The sequence below is a fragment of the Porites lutea genome, chromosome 6 (genome assembly GCF_958299795.1).
Source record: "Porites lutea chromosome 6, jaPorLute2.1, whole genome shotgun sequence".
Taxonomy (NCBI): Eukaryota; Metazoa; Cnidaria; class Anthozoa; order Scleractinia; family Poritidae; genus Porites; species Porites lutea.
In genome coordinates, this window is record NC_133206.1 from 10,368,876 (window position 1) to 10,388,731 (window position 19,856).

Here is a 19,856-nt window from a genome sequence, read left to right on the forward strand (position 1 = left end):
GCTTGAAGACAGGTACTTGAAAATAATTTTTCAGACGAAAAAGTGTCTGAATGAGGAAAACGTTTTTGTGAACAGTTATCTCATAACCTGTAGGCCACAATATTGACATTTCAGATTTTAAAGAAAACAAAGTCAGATGCAACTCAATTAGCCTGCGAAAACATCCCTTTCTCCGCGCGAAACGTGCCAAGCGGCGAAGAGCGAGGAGAAACGGATGTTTTCGCAGGATACAACTTAATTGAATTTTAGAGAAAGTCATGAATAATCATGCAGTCGTTTCTGTGGACAAGGGTGTTGTTGGCAATTAAGTAACCGGTATCATCTCTCTTCAATATTCCTCTACAACCCATTCATTTTCTGCAATAAAAGCATCGATTACTTCCTTCATGACAAGGTTGGGACTAAGCTGTTCCTGTTTTAGATCTGACCTCGTCACTGGGTCGAAATGTCCAACGCGCTGAAAAACAAGACAACCATGCAGTGATTTGTTGAGCTCGTTAGTAAGATGCCGGTAGACTGTGAAGTCGTCCAAAAGTCCGGCATCTCGCCCGAAAATAGTTGTGTCGCCTGAAATTTTACCATGCTCAACAGTCCTAAACAATATCGCTCTTGTTTCGTCTGTTCTTTTTGTTTCGTCTCATCGTGACTTAAGAACGAGATACAGCAAAAACCGGCGAGTTTGAATTTAACCCGGGTTTCTTTTCTTGTGTTAAAAAGCATTTTCTCGGATAATTTTCTCTGTTATTTTTAGAGATTCCAATCATCAACTAGTAGACAAAAAGAATTAAAACTGAAATGTTTTTTAAGCTTTCAAATCTGAATTCAAATCTCGCACTAGCCCTGGGTTATCTTAACCCAGCTTTGACCAACCCGGCCCAGGTTCTTACTCACGGGTTTACACTGCATACAGTAAAACACGCATATCGCGCTTGGTTCGTCTAAAAATGGTTTGGCACACACTGTTTTATTCAACCGTATTTCTCTGTGCATTACACAGGATAAAATTTCGCGTGACACAACTCTGGTTTCGGGCGACTTGACCGGTTACTGAATAGCTCCTGGCTTCATTTCAGCAGCTCTACTTAGAGGGGTTACTTTCAGATAAGTTAAAAAAAAATACATGGTCGTGTCAAAGACGAGTTTTAGGGCAGCAATGTTGGAATAATGTTGTAACAATTTGAAACAATTTTGGAACAATGTTGCAATGCTCTGTTGCACTGTAAAATCGCGGTGGTGAATCGTCCCATGTAACATGGCCTCAACTGTCATGGAACATTTTGAATAGCAACCATAAGACCATATGTAGCAGTTCCCCCTTCCTCCCCACCTTACTGAGTTCTTCGTTTGCAACCACAAGACAAAGTAGCTGTGTTAGTGGACAAACAGGAGAGAATAAAGGTGATGTAACACGAGACAATTCGCAGCGACGATTTTTAGCGCAGTACAGCATCACAATATTGTTGCGACATTGTTTCATGTGGTTACAACATTGTTCCAACATTGCAACGCTGCGTTGCGATTAAAATCGTGGTCGCAAATCGTCTTGTGTAACATCACTTTAATGATAATGCGATGGAGAGGGGAAGGGTCAGTCTAGCCCTTGGGACATGTGAATTTCACCGGATGCCGACCATTAAAACACTTCAAATTAATTAGAAGTTGGTCTGCAGATGGAGGTCTGCAAATTTTTATTCAGTGTTGTCAAGAGGGAATTCAAGAGATCCCATTACATTCGTTTGCTTACAATAACTGACCGGAGCCACCCCTGTAATGATCCCAGAAACAATAGACCAATTTCAGTATATTATAATATTATTCATACTTGGTTCTGAGGCTTGGGGGAATAAAACAAAAGAAAATTAATGTATTATTCATCGCTGACTCTCAAGATGATTTCTTTTGTTTTATTCCCCTTAAGCCTCAGAGCCAAGAATGAATTATTGAGATTGGTCTGTTGAGGGATACATTTCAGCTCCATTTCCCTTGTTGTTTCTAAATTGGCAAATGGAGAGAAAAACACCTGAATTGGCAACTTACCTGCAGATGTTCCTCAATGTGCTTTCTATCATATCTGTTCAAAGTTAAGAATTATCTTTTACTAGGTGTTTTTTTTTGGTTTAATATGAAATGATCACGGAGAGGGGTACTTCCTATAATGACCTATACGGGAAGGCTTCACCTGAAAGGAGTACCTTTTTAAGGCTTCCGATATACACAGGGGGCCAGATTTCATAAGTTGAAGTATATGAAAGGGTAGGGAAATCTGTGATTTCCGTGCCCAAAAGGGCCAACAGATGCATCTTATGGCTGTGAAAAAGTCGAGAGAATGTTCTACTTTTGTGACGTATTCGTACATAACACACAGTGCATTAACAGCAGTTAAAGGGTATGCAAAGATCTAAACTAGGTAAGTGAAATAGGTAACCTTTTCTGTCTAAAATGGTATTTAAACGGGAAAGGGGTTAGATCTCAGGGTGGAACCTCCCATGTATAAAACTCTGTTGAGTACCCCCCTCCCCCCCACCAGGTATGATGTCAGTTAAGCAGCACCCATACAGAATGATTATTTTAACATGAAACATTTTTTTCCCAATTCATTAATTTGTCTCAGGAAACTTAGGAGTTGAAAATTTTCATTGTTTTGTAATGGGCCATTTTAAGGGGCTTCTTTCAAAGGTGTTGCACCCACCATGTTGCACTAAAGTTTTTATCACGATCCGCATTATTTTCAGAGTGACCATACATCAATAATCTACCTGAATTTCCTTTCAAAGAACTTAGATCTGAATTATCATAAACCAGCTTTGAACAACCGGCCCTGAGGTTTAGGGCAATTTTAAAATAGTTTATCTGGAAAGGATACGTTATTCCACTAGGTGTAATGACAGGATCCTTCATAAGCTCAAAACTTATCCGTCCACAGAGGTAATCTGGTACTTCTCTTTTCTGGAGAAAAAAAAGGCGAGAATATGCTCTCATTAACCCTTCCACAGGAAAAAATGTATACAGCCCAAAGTGACCTCTGATTAACTTCCTTCAAAATTATCAACATTTTGTACGCTATCTCCAGGGCAATAATTGATCAGAAGCAACTTAGAGACTAAAAATTCAACACAGCGCTTTTTTGATCTCTGCATAGGTAATCACAAATAACATGATTTAAGCACCAGTCAATTTTTTCCTTGGAAAAACATTTAAAAGTGCTTAATACTGTGTGTATTTACCAGTATTCCAAAAAACAGATTATCACACTTCCTTTTGTTTTGCACTTAGTTGCCATTCTTCTTCACTGCGTTTCTTGAAAATTGCACTTCTCTTAGCCAACGGGAATTGAGAAATTCTTTATTTCTTTATCACACAATACAAATCTAACTACGTACATACAAAACAAACAAATTAAAGTGCATTTGAAATTAAATTACCTTCCTTCTCTCATCAACTTGTTTGAAGAGGCTGTTTACTTCTGATGTTCTTCTATCCTGAAGAACAATGTCTTTATTACTCTTCAACTTAACAGAGCAAAAACACCTGCTGGGCACTCCCTCCCACATGCTGCCTGGTTCAGACTTAATGAACTGTACACCAGCTGGGGAAAACTTAGGTGTTTCTTCATGCCATTGGTGCAGCTGCTTCTAGCAACTGCCCAAACAGGTGGCATCCAACAACTGACAACCAACTCTTCCACCCCATAAGGCGTGCAAAGAAAGTAGTGTCTAATAGCCTAGGGCTGGTGAATTCTGTTATTAACTTGCCCAGTGGGTAAGTGGAAGTTTTTTGGGGAATTCAAATAATAGAGCGTTTTCACATTATGTCACAGCAGCCATATTGCTGTTCCAAAACAATTAAATGGCGGCCATGTTGGTGCACCCAGAAAATCCTCTGGGAGTTGAACTCTTTCTCATGTAAATGCTTTCTTTTGTTCCAATAAATTAGCATAGATGCTGGCCACATGAGTGAAAACGCTCTATAAAGAAATGTAAAAAAATCCTGCTCATCAAAATTTTTTTGGGATGATAGTTGCCTGAATAGCCAGCTGTAAACAGGGTTGTCATTAAGAGCCGGCGGCCAGGGATTTTCCCCGGCTACTAAGAGAGTGGCCCCCGGCTACTTTTATTGGAAAATAGAAGAAAAATAGAACCAAAAGAAATCCCTAGCCGTTTGATTCCCCGCCTACTTGTTGTATTTACCCGGCAACTTGAAAGCTTAGTGACAACCCTGTGTAAAATTGACTTTCTTTGCACCCTGCCATAACACACTGCCCCATCTTTCAGTGCTCCTAACAGCATCCTAGGGATGAAGACCCTTGATGCACCCGTTTATTAGCTCTCCTGCTCTAGCATCATTCCCTCTGTGACTACTCAACAGGCACAGCTCACAGGCATAATGATGAACAGAGAAAAAACAGATGGTAGACATGTTCTCAGACCTGCAATCATCTACATGTATTTAGCAAAGGAACTAAATAATGAGTGGACCAAGATTACAAACTGTAAAAATCCCTTACACATTCCAGTTCAATTTTCTCTATGTCATCTTCACTAGCATCCTTTCCTGCTGCATTTACTTGTCTGCAAAGAAGAAAAGTAATCATAAAAACCTGTCTGGATAGCAAAACTGTCATACAAGTAGTCATTGCTAAGGCAGGGCAGCTATAGAAAGCAGTTAATAAAGATTTCCTTGCTCAAAATATGCACTTTCTGTAACTAACACATGTGCTAACAAGGCTAAGACAAACATTCTTCATTTGCCATTTTGATAGCCCCAGATGCTATGGAGAGGGTGAATGTAGGCACAGTATCTTTTACTTGCTTCAGCATTAAAGCACTTCTTTTGACTTGCCAGATATCAACATAATATGTTTCACTGAGCAAGGTGTTAAAGGGATACATGTAGTGTTTCTGCTAGAACCTTTTTAGCCTAAATCTAAATGTCTGATCTGCAAAGGGCAGTACCGCAGTACAGCCCATCTTCGGCAGATGTAAAGGCACATATATAGGCACAGCCTATAATATTATTATTCTACTGTCTGTTAAAGGGACCAATCTTCAAACCTTACTTCATTGATACCCTTCATTATAATGTTCAAAGAAATGGTGAGCCTGTATTGTGTCTCTGCCTTGCATGTCTTACTAGTACTAATCATAAGAATCATAAAATAATCACACTTGAAAAACAAGTGAATTCTTCTATCCCTGAAACTTAATTGTTAAGAAAAAAAATCAGTTCACCTCTTCTTTTCTTCAATGATTAAGTTGTTTAGATAGGATTGGAGTTCAATTTCCTGACTTATTCTTTTTTCTTCTGCAATGTTAAAGCGCTGCAAATAATAATAAGACAACATTTACTAAGATATCTTTGAGACACCTTACTGGCACTCAGCTTTATATGGTAAGTTATGGTGAATATCTAATATTATCCATTGTAATCACTATCTGTTGTCTCAGTGGCTTAAGAGCCTACGGATGCTTTTGGAAATCGGTGCAACCAACAGAACCTGGCAGGTAACAGGGCTCAAAATAACCACCGGTCAACAAACAATGTCCAGCCAAGATGACCATTTGTCAGGACAAACAATCAGTTGGCTGGTCATTGTGACTGGTCAAGTGCATGGCTTTAAAATAAATAACTTGAAAAAATAATATTTATATTTACAATAATTTTCTAAATTACAGAAACAGTCGAATCATTAAATATTTTCACTGCATGCGGTTATAAATTCGGAGAATACAGATAAGAGGCCGTCTTACGGTCTCATTCTGCAGCTTTGTGAATGCCAGTTAACCATTTACAATATATTGCTAGTTTTCGACATTTTGACTGGTCAGAAGCGACCCATAACCATGTCCTGCCACTGTCCGAAATTATTTTGACCCCTGAGGTAACCCCTATAAGTTATCTGCTAGCAGGTAACTAAGTAATCTGTACGTTGTGCACACAATAAATGATTTCCAGGAGCACTGACTGTTCTTTTAGCAAAATAAAAAACAAACTTGAGGGTCAAATCTGGAAAGTTAAATGGTTGGTGGTAGTTTTTGCACTAGATCCAAGTAAGTAAACTTCACGACGTCTTAAGTCAAGTAAACTTTTTACTCTCAAATCTCAGTAACTCCAGATTTTATTCAAGCCTCCACACACCTGGTGTTGGTTATTAAACTAAGTAAAACTGCACAAACTTAAGTCTTACTAGATAGACTACAGTAACAACTACCAGTAATTTAGTATTCAATGAATACCTTCTTTTTAGCTAAGCGAACTGCACTTGCTATATCATCTCCAAAGTTAAGTTTCTGTTCCTTGGCTAAATCATAAGCTGGCGATTAAACAGAACCAAAAACATTAAATATTTTTATTTTAACCATTTTGTTAAGTACAGGAATAATCACAGAAAATGACTTTCTTTAAATGATCACTTTTTGCAAAGTTACCAGGCACTGCAATAATTACTAGGCACAGAAAATGACTTTTCTTAGTTGATCACTTTTTACAAAGTTGCCAGGGGATGTGCAATATAATAGCAGGCAGGGTAATTGAATGACTAGGAATTTCTTTTGGTTTGTATTCTCCCTTTGTTTCCTAGGGAAAGTAGCCAAGGGTGTTCATTCTCATAGAAGCCAGGGGAAATCCCCCGGCCTTGACTCTTAGTGATGGAAGACTTGATTTGCTGCTGGTTATGAAGAATTAGCCAGGGGATTAAAGCCAACCAGAACAGCAAATATTTTGAACAAATAATAATGTTTTTATATTATACATGAAATATTTTTAAACCTCTTTTCAAACTTGCAAGAGCTTCATCATAACTCTCTTGTTCTAACAGGGCCTGCCCAAGAAAGAAATGTGCCTTGACTAAGTTTGTGTCCAGTTCTATTGCCCGTCGACAGTCACTTATAGCCTGTGTCCATTTCTTTAATTTAAGATGGCACAAGGCACGATTTGTAAAGAAAGTAGGAACAGTAGGATTCTTGACCTGAAAAAAAAGATAAATAATTAAGAAAGAAAGTAAGAAACATCCCATCACCATCACCTCTATTTTTTTTGTTAGCATTGCTATAGTATAGGCGAATCTTTGTTTACATTTTTTGCCTCATTATCATATGCTTATCATTATCTGATGAAGCTAATAAAATAAAAGCCCTGAATATTAAAAGAGCATAACAATTTCAGTTATCTATTTGATATACCGAATGGTTTAGCAGAAATCGGACTTTAAAAACTTAAAATTTACAAAGAATGTATGGCTTGTGATAGACAGGGATGTAAATAATAGCTGGCAGCTGGGGAAAATACCCAGTACTTGATTTTTCCGGCAGAAAAAAAATTGCAGTCTTTAAAAAGGCAACTGTTTTCTTCTCATATTACCCCCCCCCCCCCCCCCCCCCTCCATCAAATGCCATTTTCCGTCTGTTATAAATTTAAGCTACATCCCAGGATAGATGTATATGAAATAAATCATATAAGAACTAACGAAATGAAATTAAATGAGGAATGATCCTCGCAGCTGTAAATGCAATTTATGCAATTCCGTAAGAAGCCTGAAAAAAGTTCGGGACCTCAACAGGATTTGAACCCATGACCTCACAATGCAGTTTCCATGGTCTTTGCTAAGAACACCTGCAACCATGACCCCATTTTAACACACACACACGAAAAAAAAAAAAAAAAAAAGAAACGCCTGCATTTAAAGAGTCTCGCTGCTGAAGCAAGCAAGACTGAAAAAAGAAACAGTCTGTCAAGCCTGGAGGCCATTTTATTATCATGACAACAATTTTTGACTTTACCATCACTTCTATTATCTCCACCAATCACATCGCCAACACTCCCACCATTGTTCACTATCAACTATACCATCACTGCTAACACCACATAATCAATATCACAACATTATCATAACACAACCATACCTATAACTATTTGCCATCAATAACACCAAACTCGGGAGGATTGATAATTCTTTAGTTTTGAATTTTGGTTACATTATATGAAAACCAAGAATACCACCACTGCCATGGACCACCATTAACAACATCACCATCATAATAACAACAGACATCTTTACCAACCACATATTGTCATCACCAATGTCGTTACCATCACTGCCACCACCATTAAAATAACACAATACTAATGCCATTAACATCTCCATCACTTCCTGTCACCCCACCCCTTACCACAACTACCCTGGGATATACAATTGATGAAATCGATATCAATCAATACCAATCAATATCAATTAATCGATTGATATTGATAATCGATGACCAATCAATGGGGAAGATTCATGTGGTTATTGATAGGTATCGATTTTCAATAACAATCAACAGATAAATTGATATTGATTGGTATTAATTGGTTGGAGATGGAATCGGCATATAGATATCACATCTTTGTATGCAGTATTGTAAACACATTTCATTTTAATGCTTTCAACATTAAAGGGGCTATGTCAGCTGGAGAGCATGCGCTCTAAGGTTATGCAAATTACTTTTAACTGTCAAAATTCTATTGTTTTTAACGCGTGACTTTCTCCATGTGCGCTCTGAGGTCATGCAAATTACTTTCAACTGTCAAAATTCTATTGTTTTTAATGCGCGTGACTTTCTCCATGTTCTCTGTCACGTCCAAGGCTCCGAATTTAGAGAGGTTAACAAGCGAAATGTGTTTAGATAAGGGATATTTCGATAAAATTTACGGAACGTTTCTTTTCTGGTTATGCTAGATCAAGAATAAAGTTGTGACGAAGATTTTACTTGTAGTTTTGGAGTAAAAACGCATGCCATTCATAAAATAGTGCGCAAACAAAAATTCAACAACATATTGTCTTATTCAACAAAATAAATTGAAGTTGTATTTTACAAACGAGCTACAAAAGACGCTAGACCGAAGATAAAGACCAAGACTGTTTCAAATCATTAACAATTAGACTTGTCTGTCGCTCGTGATTTTATAATTTAGATGCTGATAGAACAAGAGACATCAAGTCTTTGTTTTGATCTTAGGGAAACATACATTATCGCGCAAAATTGTTCGATCGTGCCGAATCACTGCGACGTCGAGAAAACAGAACCAAGCATCATTGGTATATTACTCCACTATAAGCAGTCAGTAGATAAAAAGGGAAAGTAAACTCTGCTATTTTCCAAAAATATGCTCGAACACAAACAGTTCAAAAACATAGCATTTACAGGATCTAACTCGTACTAAGGTGCCTCTCTAAGTCCGTTGAGAGCAATCTGGACGAGCAAACGGTCGTGTTTATCTTTGCCGTAAATCCAGATAAATACAAGAAGGAATCTAGCCGAATTTTATAATGTTTCCTTCGCCAGGAGTTTAGTTTGGTCATGAAAGGGATGGCCTGATGCTCTTGTAATCGTTTACCAAAAACGGCCGCCGCCAACTCGATAGCCGCTTCATTATATGTCCACATACTTTGAGCACAAGAAAAATCCAAGAGCCAGCAACCTCTAAAATAACTCAATAGAAAGGTTCTGTGAACTATAGGGAAAATGCCATCAAAGATTCCATCACTCATTGTGGAGAAGCCGTCATTAACTCTGCCATTATAACGGCCGCTGATAAGAGGACACAGTAAATCCACGTAAAAACATTCCACAGGCAAACAATTTCAAAATAACGCCAAAAAATTATTCTGTTATCACCATAGAACGATTCTTAATACAAAACTTCGCTTAAACTATCGAACGATGGCTGAGATTTAGACAGATAAAAACAGCCTTCCAAAATCTCCGACAGAACTTGAAAAAGACGGGCCAACTTTTTCAAGTTTGTTTTCATTGGCTCGCGCATGCGTGTGGGGTGACATAGCCCCTTTAACAGTAGATCAATACCACAGGTGTCCGTTTTCTTTTGACAACTCAAAAGCTTGTTCCCATTCTTGCCTCCCATCCACACATATACCATGAAAAAGCTCGGACTGTTGGTGGCCGAGCTATCCACAATGGTTAACAACTTAAAACGTGTTTCCACGTTCTCCTCCTCTTCTGGTTAGCAGTAAACACTTCACTGACATTCACCTCAAAACCGCAAAGATGGTAGCCTTTGACGATGCACCTTATATTCAGTAAAGCCTCTTCCCGGTCTTCTTGCGTAGACATAATGACACCGAAAGGCAATGATGGGCAAGTGGGTAATTTGAGTACACTTGCAAGGGGTATACTCTTTGCTTGAGAAGACTGTGTCAGAATTGTTTTACCAATTTCGTCCCTAGGGCTTCCTAAAAATGGCGGATGATTGGACAGGTAGTAGGCGTGACGTCTGTTCGAGGTTGCTGTGCAAATCGATAGCAATCCATGAACGGTTTTTGTGTGGTTATCGATTGATCATTGATTGACCAATACCAATTGATACCAACTAATTTTTTTCGATTGATACCAATAAAATATATTGATCGATTGGTTTCCTGATTTACCCTGTGAACTACCAGGAATTAAAATATAGTTATATTTTTGTAGGATCAAAACTAAGAATAGAAATAGAAAGAAAAAATGGCCCACATATAGAAATATACAATATATTTTGTTGGCGAATGAATTTGTCGAAATACCGGCCGGTAGGGGAAGCATCCGCAAAGGAAAATTACAGTATCATTATGGACTTAACAGCCCAATCAAATTAATCGAATAAAAAACTGTTTAAGAAGCAATCTGTCTATCACTATGTCTTAAGCTGAAGTTACAATGAACTATTAAACATAAATAAACCATAAAGAACCTCTAAACTTTATCACATTGTCAGGACTGAACGGCATTTTACTTCGTGTACCGAACACAAATGACGTAGAACAAGAACAAAAACCATGAAACAATAAGAAACAAATTCTTCCCTGAACAGAAAACAAAGAGGTATTTTTTCGTCGTCTGTGTCCAGCACACGAAGTTTTGAACTTACTATAGCTTTTGTGTAACACTGAGCCGCATCGTCGTAATGTCTTCCACAAAAAAGACGATTGCCTTGTTCTTTAAGTTCTATGGCCGTCATCCCAGAAAGCAGTATTCCATTAAAACATTTCCTTCCTCTGGAATTTGTTTAAAATAAATCAACGGATGTATTTTCTTAGTCGACAGATCAGTCGACAGCAGTTTCACACTGCAATCCACGACCGCAAAGGATTGATGTTGACATATTTTGTCCAGGGTATAGACGGGAACTTTTATGTCCCGTTGCGAGCCGTAGCAGTAGCAGTAGCAGTAAAGGTATTTTGTATTTTCAGCCCAATGGATAGACTTATTGTTCTGTGACACAGATTTAACCTTTTTACAGGAAGTGAACATCGAATGATTTAGTAACGTGTAATTAAAAATAATTCGCAAATCTCATTTTGTCGATTTGTTGGGCTGACAAGAGTTAGCTTAGGATAAGCTGTATTGATTGATCGAAGCCGGCCTTCAGCTGCAGTGATTTCTGATTTTAAAATGATCTGTAGATGCTCGAGGTAAGCCTACATATCAATACTAACAGTTTCTTTGTATGATTTCTTGAATACCTTATATAACTCTGATGAGGTTTATCCGCTAGCCGAGAGGCTTGCCGGTCTGGAGTGAGGTAGAATGTATGTCTTTTATTTTTACATTTAATATAATTTTTTGTTGGTTTTTTTCGCGAAGGCTGAGGTAAGAGGGATGCCTTAGGCTGATAGTTTTTAACGAGACTTCGATTATTTTTGGCCATCAAAACACCGAATCTATCTAAGACGAAAACATTCTCTTTTTTTGTACTGCTAGGTTAAGTTTCCTTAGTATATGTAATAGCATGATTTGTAGTGATACTTGGCATGAATACCACGAGTGTTATTTGGAAATTGTTATACGTATTCGTCGAAATCTTATCCAGATCATGTGTTTTATAGGGCCGGTGTTGACTGATGTTACGGGCGACATCTCGGTCAACTGTTGGTCGACATAATATTATGGGTTGTTTTATCAGTCGAGCATTGGTCGAGTATTGGTTGAGTCTCAGTCACATCTTGAACAGGACTCAACCAATAATATTGTTGGCCATTAAAGTGTATCGGTTGACCGTCAGTCAATAGTCGGTAGTTACCTCGCTGACACATTACCGACATATCACCAACACTTAATCAATGTTACAGCCGATACCTTGACCTTGATCTTACCTGACTCTCAACCACCACTTGACCAATGACAACTGATATGTCAACCGACAGATGACTGAGATGTTGGCCAATACGTCAAAATTGCCTGTGATTTGGTACATGTAACTGATCAATCTGGTATCAGCGCCTTGTGGATGAGGTTAGAAAAAAAATTTGTACAGGTTATGAAGATCATCGACCATACGTTACACCTCCAATACCTTATGGGCACGTGACTGATGGCTCACTGATACATTGCTGACACACTACCAATGCTATCGTGATGGTCACTCAATCAACACTTTTTTTGACACTTGACCTATGTATAGTGACCAATATGTAGACTGACAGTTGACTGAGATGTTGGCCTATACAACAGTCGACACCCCCTTTATGACACATGATCAGTGATGTGTATGTTACAGGTCAAAAATATTAATCAGACGTAATAACTTATTAATTTTGACCTGTAACATTTACATTTGCGATAACCAGTCATTAAAAAAATTAAAATACATGAAGTCATGATTACCCTGGGGAATCATGTGAGTAGTATTGTATTTGCTGTCATATTTATACCCTCTTTTAACATTTTCAGTGGCTATTTTACTGTTTCACTCAATTTGGTGGCAGAATTCCTACTGTTTGAATTTTGATATTAAATATCTTGATACAGCTCCTTTAACATGACTACCATTGATCTTGACATCAGTCTGATATGTCAACCATCTCCACCCCCCTAACCCCCCTAACCTATCCTGGGGATGTAGGGGAGGGAGACTAAGGCTATAGTCACACCAATCTGGATAGCTCTTGGGCCAATTAGTGCAAGAGTTGCAGCAAAGTTCACCAAAACTTTCAAATTATGAAAAAGAAATGTAGTTCTATTTTAGATTGACCAATTGGCTTCTAACAGATATTATATGCAGTAGGAAAGCATTAATTTGACTTATGATTGAAATTAATATTATTATTTTGCAGGTTTATGAATCCTCCAGCAAAGAAGAATGAAGCCTACCAGCCTACAGTTATAGAGCAAACAGCAAATATTATCACCCATGGGGTAAAAACTATATTTATTATAGTAGCCTGCTGCTTACTACATAAAGATGCTTTCTATTAATTTTTGGCCATCACTAAAATCACTAACGTTAAAAAATAGTAAGGCCTAGTTCAAGTATGAGCCAAACCTACAGTTAATACATTGAATTAAGTAACTTAAAGTTTGGTATCTGAATCTTATTAGGAACACCTATTTCAATCTGGGATAGCTCAAGCATTCTTCTCATCAAGCCCGTCCAGGAATTTCGACTTTGGAGGGATTTTGGAATGGCTTTGAACCAGAAGCCAAACTTTTCATATGCCAATCATATAAATTGTTATAAAGTACTTTGCAACTACAATCACAGACAAAAGTAGTTGGGAAGGCTGTACAACTTAACAGGAGTCCATTTTAATCCTGAAAAAAGAGAGTTTTCTCTTTTGCTAAATATCCCCCGTCCCCCCTGTTCAATGTTGGGAACAATTACGTGCACAAACATTAACGTTTTGATCAACATTGGGCCAGGGGCGGGGGGAGGAAGGAAAAGAAGAGGTAAAAAAGGCAACCTTCCCAACACTTTTGACGATGATTGTAGTTTGACTGAAATGACCATTTTTCTCCTTTTGAATTTAGTTTGGCTGGAATTAAGATCGGAATCTGAATCAATTCAGCTGGCCTAAATAATTTGGGTTGGCCTTAATTCAATTAATTCCGCTCTTGAAAAGTTTGGCATGTTAAGGTCTCGGTAAATGAAAATTTTAGTACATTGCTCGATTTGGTTTTATTTATTTATTTTTGGCATGACTGGGTCCTAAATTTTATTTTGGCAGAAAAAGAAAATCAGAAAGTGCTTTTTAACCCTTCTAAAATGAGCCTTTTCTGTTTTCCGCCATAAGTTGCGTGCAAAAAAAGAGTGACAGCCCCTGTCTATTGCGTGACACTCACTCTATTTTAGACGCAAAAATCAAAATTCTCCGACCTCCAGTCGGGACAGTTTTTAAGCTATCGCTTTGAAACTTTCAGATATGATGGATAATGATATAGACTCAAAAAGGGTGTGAGGAATTTTCTGATTTCCCTTTGTAACTCATTTTATGTCAGTTTCTTTGCGTAAATCGCACTCGAGATTCTACTTTTTAGTTTGAAATGCAATAATTCCGCTAATACGAGACATATGCAAATTTCCTCACACCCTTTTTTAGGTCTTTTATCTGTCAATCAGATACAATAAAAAGGAAGTGAATATTTAACAACAAGAAAGGGCTGGAGCTTCAGCAATAAACTCGATACCACTGAGTTTGAGAGCAAAAAACTATAAATAAAATCTTTTATACGATAATTTAGTCTTTTAGCTTTAATTTGATATATAACTTGCTTTTGTAGCAAAAATACTCGCGCGACTACAATTTTTTTCTGTGGGCACCTCGTTTTCCTTTACCGAGACCATAACCGGGCCTAACTATTTTCTAATCTTTGTTGCAGATGTTTGTTTTCCCAGCTGTATATGCAGTTTTACGTCTTCACCAAAACTCTAAAAAGCTTTCAACAACTCACCGATTTATTGCTGAACTTTACGGGGTCTCCTTCATCCTTGTGTTCTTGATATCCACCTTATTTCACATAGTCTGCCTCACAGGAAAAGCCAGGTATGACTTCAATATTATGTGACTTAGCTTTTGTCAAAGATGTTAATTATCTTAACTTTGGCCAGTAACATCTGCAAAACAGCATCTCAAGATCAACAAATTACCGAAAGTGTTTTTCAAATTTCCCCTCAGCTTGATTGGCAAATCGAACCATGGCTTTTTAACAGGAAAAGTATGGCACATTATCAAATCCTGGTACACAGATCAGGGCCCAGAACAAGGATTTCAGCGCTGGCTTACTGACAGACTTAACGTTTAGTTTTGAGTATGGCACATGCAGGCTATATATAACTTGTCAGGGCTTCTAACATGATGCAATTGAGTTTTGCACAGTTTGTCTCCAGTTGTATCCAATATCAAAAAATCCATAAGAAAACATGTAATTGCCCCTCCCCCCCCCCCCCCCCCGCAAAAAAAAAACACACCAAAAACACCACTGCAGTGTCTGAAATTTCTAATGTTGGTGTGAATCAAATGAGCAAACATTTTATGTGAAATCATTACTCTAGGAATTGCTGTCATAATTTCCTGCTACAGGACCTTTTTTGAGTTGCATTTATTTCTAGAACAGATTATGGTGAGATGATTTGTTAGTGTAACTTTTAAATGTCAGGACAAATCCCTTCGGTGTTACCATTCAAATGGAACCGCTTGTGCAGAACTTTTGCACAGTTTTATTGGTCAGGATTTTATGAAAATTTTCGGATTTTTAGTGATTTTTTTTTTATTTTGCCCACTGTTATGGTTAAGTGACTTCCTAGAAGTTGCTCTAACTTCCCAATGGTTTTTGCACCCTATCAGAAAGCTTGAATTGTGGTGTTAATCGAATCTTGATGGTCAATATACCTTAACTCCATTATAGGTGCATGATTTTAAATTTTACTCTTTTTAAATATTTTTCTCTTGTTCAGTTCCCTCAGGTATTTCCTCCATCTGAGTGATCGCTGTATTATTTATTTTTTCATTGCTGCATCATATATGCCTTGGTATGTTTCCAAGATTTATTGTAGCATCATTCATGACATTTCTCTCACTTTATGACTGTTATTACACATAATAGGCCAACAATTAGTCAGTCATATGCTGAGCAACTTATAAATAATCAGCGACAAAATGAGTTGTGACACTTAACCCTAAACTGGCTTTTTTACCTTTTACTGACCTCAAAAGGGGGAAATATAGCTTTTCTTCCCCCATCTAATGTTGTGCCACTGTTAGAGCTACCGATAGAAAACAACAAACTACCCAAACTTTGAATGGAGGCGACGGGGGAGGGGTGTGGATTCTTTTGTTCTCTGAAGTTTCCCTATTTGAGTACAATGTCTCAACAATTTTGTCGCCGATTGTAGCCTTTGTGTGGAAGTGAGTCTGATGATGTCTTTTTTTTGATAGAAAATTGCATACCATTTATATAAAATAAATAAATAAATTATAACTATTTAGAGGTAGCACGTTCATTTAGTGGTTCTTCTTCAGGTTTTTGAGTAAGGGAGAGAGCCAACAACAACACCAGTACTTGAACCTGGGGCCACTTTGGTGGGAGACAAGTGCTCTTACCATGTGCACCAGTCCCTTGCTCCCTGATTCATATGCGCAAGAGCATTAGATTAATCAATAGAAATGTGTCTACAGGTTGGTGTTGAAAGATGTTGGTAGAATAGGCGATTTTGTAGCTTGGCTGTTGTGGATTCTAGCGGTTACTGGCACTATTTATTCCTACATGTTTCATGAAAGGTATTTATAACAAGCATTCACAACAGCACTTGCTGAGCCAATGTGCATGGTGGATTTCCTTCCTTGTTTATATTTAGCTGTTGTGTTAGTTTCTCACTTGTGAGTGATGCAAAATTTTCCCACCAGTTTCACACTGGCTGCTCTGCCACCAAAATTTTCCTGGAAATCGCACAAGTCAGTCTCCTGGCAGGCTAGGCCAGACTGGTCATCTTGAAAATAAAATATGGCTTTTTGCGACAGTCTTTGCCATCCTTAGTGTTTGGAAATTAGTCTGATCTGGCGGGACAGTTTGCATTAATAGTGAAATTTGGCCAGTTCTGACTTTAAATGGTAAGTTCCCTCAGAGAGCAGAGGAAAAGTTAATAGGGCTGGGGCGTGGGTACGGCGGGTGGGGGCAGACAAGGTGGAAGAACAATATTAGCACAGGGACGTATATTTTTCGTCATCATTTGGTTAAAATTTTAAGCTGAAATTTCGAGCTTGCACTCCGTTTATATTTGTGTATCTAATCTAGATCAAAGGTGTTGAGAACTAAATTTGAACGTTATTGAAATTGGGCAAAAGTTTCAACAAACAGACTGCTCTCGTAATACATAGGAAAATTATCAAGCTGGGAAAAAACAATGTCCTGAAAAAAAACTGACCAGGGGCACCCAACGACAGTTTCCTCCTAAATACATTGAAAACACTTCTCTATCCAGAGTACTTTTAGATCTCTAGAAATGCTTTCTAAGCAGCGCTATAAAATTTGTATCTGTTCGGTCATCCTAGGGGAACTTGAGTCTTTTCGAAATTACAAGAGCTTCAGCATTATTTTCCCGAAAATTTTAGATGCAATTTAGCGTATTACGAAAGTGAGAATTTTACTGATTCCTCTCTCCATCACATTTTTGAATCCGAAAATTTAGGTTTCCTCTTTTCTACGAAAAATAGCCTAACCTGAGGATTGAATTGTGAAAATTAAACTTTAGAAAATCATAGGGAATTCATTAGATAAGGCTTCGAAAATGGAACGGGCATCTAGAAAGTTTTAGCCGTCCTCTAGTAAAAGAAAATTCTAGGCAACATCCAGTGCCTCTCCCGAACAAATATTTTACAGAAAACAGTCGTTGGGTGCCGATGAATGACCACGTTGTTGCCAGAGGAATGCACCGTGGTACCCTGTGAGCAGAGGCCCTTCGATCTCCGTGGATGAGCTATTATACAAACGATCCATGACGTCTTATTACCTCAGTGAGGAGGTCAATAAAAGAGTACAATATGACACTTAATTGTTTAAAACATCTCACTGATGGGTAATGATTGGATTAATTTTTGTTATAGGTATAAAACTGTAGCAACAATCCTGTACTTAATAGTTGGAATATGCCCGTCTCTTCCACTTGTTTTTGCATCTGTAAGTATGTTATATGTTACTTTCCCTTACTTCCATTTTTCCCATTGCCACACGAGAAGTTAGATCACCCTCCACCTAAGTTACTTCGCCTCTTAGTGCGTCACTGTAATGAAATCATAATAGAGGAAAAATAACTTGATAACGTATGGTAGTCTTGAAACCGTTTTCAAGGATCTGGACTTAAATTGCCTCTAAAGCGGAAATCACCGCTTTTGCATTTCTGGCCGTGAAAACAGAAGAACCTTTTTAATTCTCATGTCTATGTGGCTGATGAAACCAAATCGAGTTTAAATTGTATTTATCATGAAAACGTTTTCCGCCGTTTTCAACTCGTCAATATGTACAAAATGTGTTTCTAAGATAATATCACGTAAAAAATCTTGCAAACCTTTTGTTTTCTTCCTACTCGAAACACGCGAATTTTAACCAAAAAGTGTTCCTGAGTATCATGCACGCCGCCAATTTGACACGTGATTTACCTCTTTGATGTCAAGTGGCGTAAATTGATTTGACTCTTAACGACTCCTAACAAGATGGCTACAACTAAGAAGGATGAGTGGAAAAGGAAGGATGATATTAGGGCCATTTATACGGGGAAAAATAAGACGCGAACTTTCCGTATAAACGGCACATTTATAAGACGCGGCTTAGCTAAGACGCGTCTTATTTTAGAACAGCCCTTAACACCTGTTCTTAGATAAGACGCGTCTTAGCTAAGACGAGAAAAACTTCGTATAAATGACCTTCGCGTCTTACATAAGACGCAAACCCATAGTACGCGTGCGTTAATTTTTGGCGCGCCACGTTGAATTGACGTTGCTACGGGCAATATTCACATGAAAACGAGTCAAGAACAGAAATAAGACGCGAACAATTTATACGAGCTGTTCTCGTCTTACATAAGACATGCTCGTATAAATGGTACAGTTCGTGTCTTATTTTTCATCGTATACTGATGGCCCTATTGTGTGGCCGGATCGCCTAAAAACAAAAGCTGCAAAAACACAAAATACGCTCTGTGCATGTCCATTTATCGTGTCCAAAGAGGCACAACTGAGAGTACATTTTTGATCAATCAACCAATCAGTGTCTCTAATACACATCATCTGAACTTTTCTACTTTACAGACGGATAAAGCTGGTCTAGCCGAGGTGGGCCTGGGTGGAGTTTTCTACGTCAGTGGTGTGGCATTTTTTAAGTTGGATGGGCGTTTACCCTTTGCGCATGCGATCTGGCATGTTTTCTGTGCAACTGGGGCGTGGTGCCATTTCTATGCAGTTTACACTCATCTTTACTTAGAAAAGCACTAGTTGTCGGCATCGTGAGAGCTGATGTTCAATGGAGTCGAACCGAAGGTTATCGTTGATGTAAGAACAGTGTTTAAATAAATGCAAGTAAAATATCAAAAATTGTAACTGCAAGTTATTCATTGTAGAAAAATTCCCGATTTTATCAACGACGGCGACGGCGACGGCAACGAGAGCGGCCAAAAAGCGATAAATTTACGCCGCGTCCACACGCCGGGATCCGATCTATTTTTCTCCGGTTTTATCTGCGGTTCACACGTACTGTCGACCTTCACTGACGGCCCCAAGGGGGGCGTTATTAAAGGGGAGGCTCAACTGGTATCTGATAAAGACGGTCACCAAAAACGCTCTCTAGAGTGGAGATTTTTGAGAACGCCGTTTTGCTGTACTAGTGTGGATGGATGAATCAAATTTGTGAAAGATATCAGAGATATAGACTACGAGTAGTCTCCATTTTTCCTCAGGGATAGTAGAGCGAGCGAAACGCGAGCGCGCGTGAAAATCATCCCATGCGAGACCTGGCTCTCCCCACCGCGTCTCGCCTTTCTCGCGTGGGATGATTTTCACGTTACACTCGCTCTACTGCCCCTGAGGAAAAATGGAAACTACTCGTAGTCTATCAGAG

At 38.3% G+C, this 19,856-nt stretch overlaps 2 protein-coding genes across 2 annotated transcripts; one reads left to right on the top strand and one right to left on the bottom strand.

The window, feature by feature from the left end:
- Positions 1-309: 309 nt before the first annotated feature.
- Positions 310-11,104, bottom strand: LOC140941242 (E3 ubiquitin-protein ligase CHIP-like). The gene is made up of 9 exons (XM_073390224.1): positions 10,903-11,104; positions 6,766-6,964; positions 6,234-6,310; positions 5,229-5,317; positions 4,505-4,568; positions 3,423-3,479; positions 2,864-2,946; positions 2,038-2,071; positions 310-457 (listed from the first exon to the last, which is right to left on the bottom strand). Exons 1-9 carry the CDS (start codon positions 10,990-10,992, stop codon positions 329-331), a joined length of 822 nt encoding a protein of 273 aa, XP_073246325.1. The 5' UTR covers positions 10,993-11,104; the 3' UTR covers positions 310-328.
- A 157-nt stretch (positions 11,105-11,261) lies between these two features.
- Positions 11,262-19,333, top strand: LOC140941113 (monocyte to macrophage differentiation factor-like). The gene is made up of 7 exons (XM_073390078.1): positions 11,262-11,446; positions 13,088-13,169; positions 14,631-14,794; positions 15,706-15,780; positions 16,427-16,528; positions 17,852-17,924; positions 19,052-19,333. Exons 1-7 carry the CDS (start codon positions 11,427-11,429, stop codon positions 19,232-19,234), a joined length of 699 nt encoding a protein of 232 aa, XP_073246179.1. The 5' UTR covers positions 11,262-11,426; the 3' UTR covers positions 19,235-19,333.
- Positions 19,334-19,856: the final 523 nt, after the last annotated feature.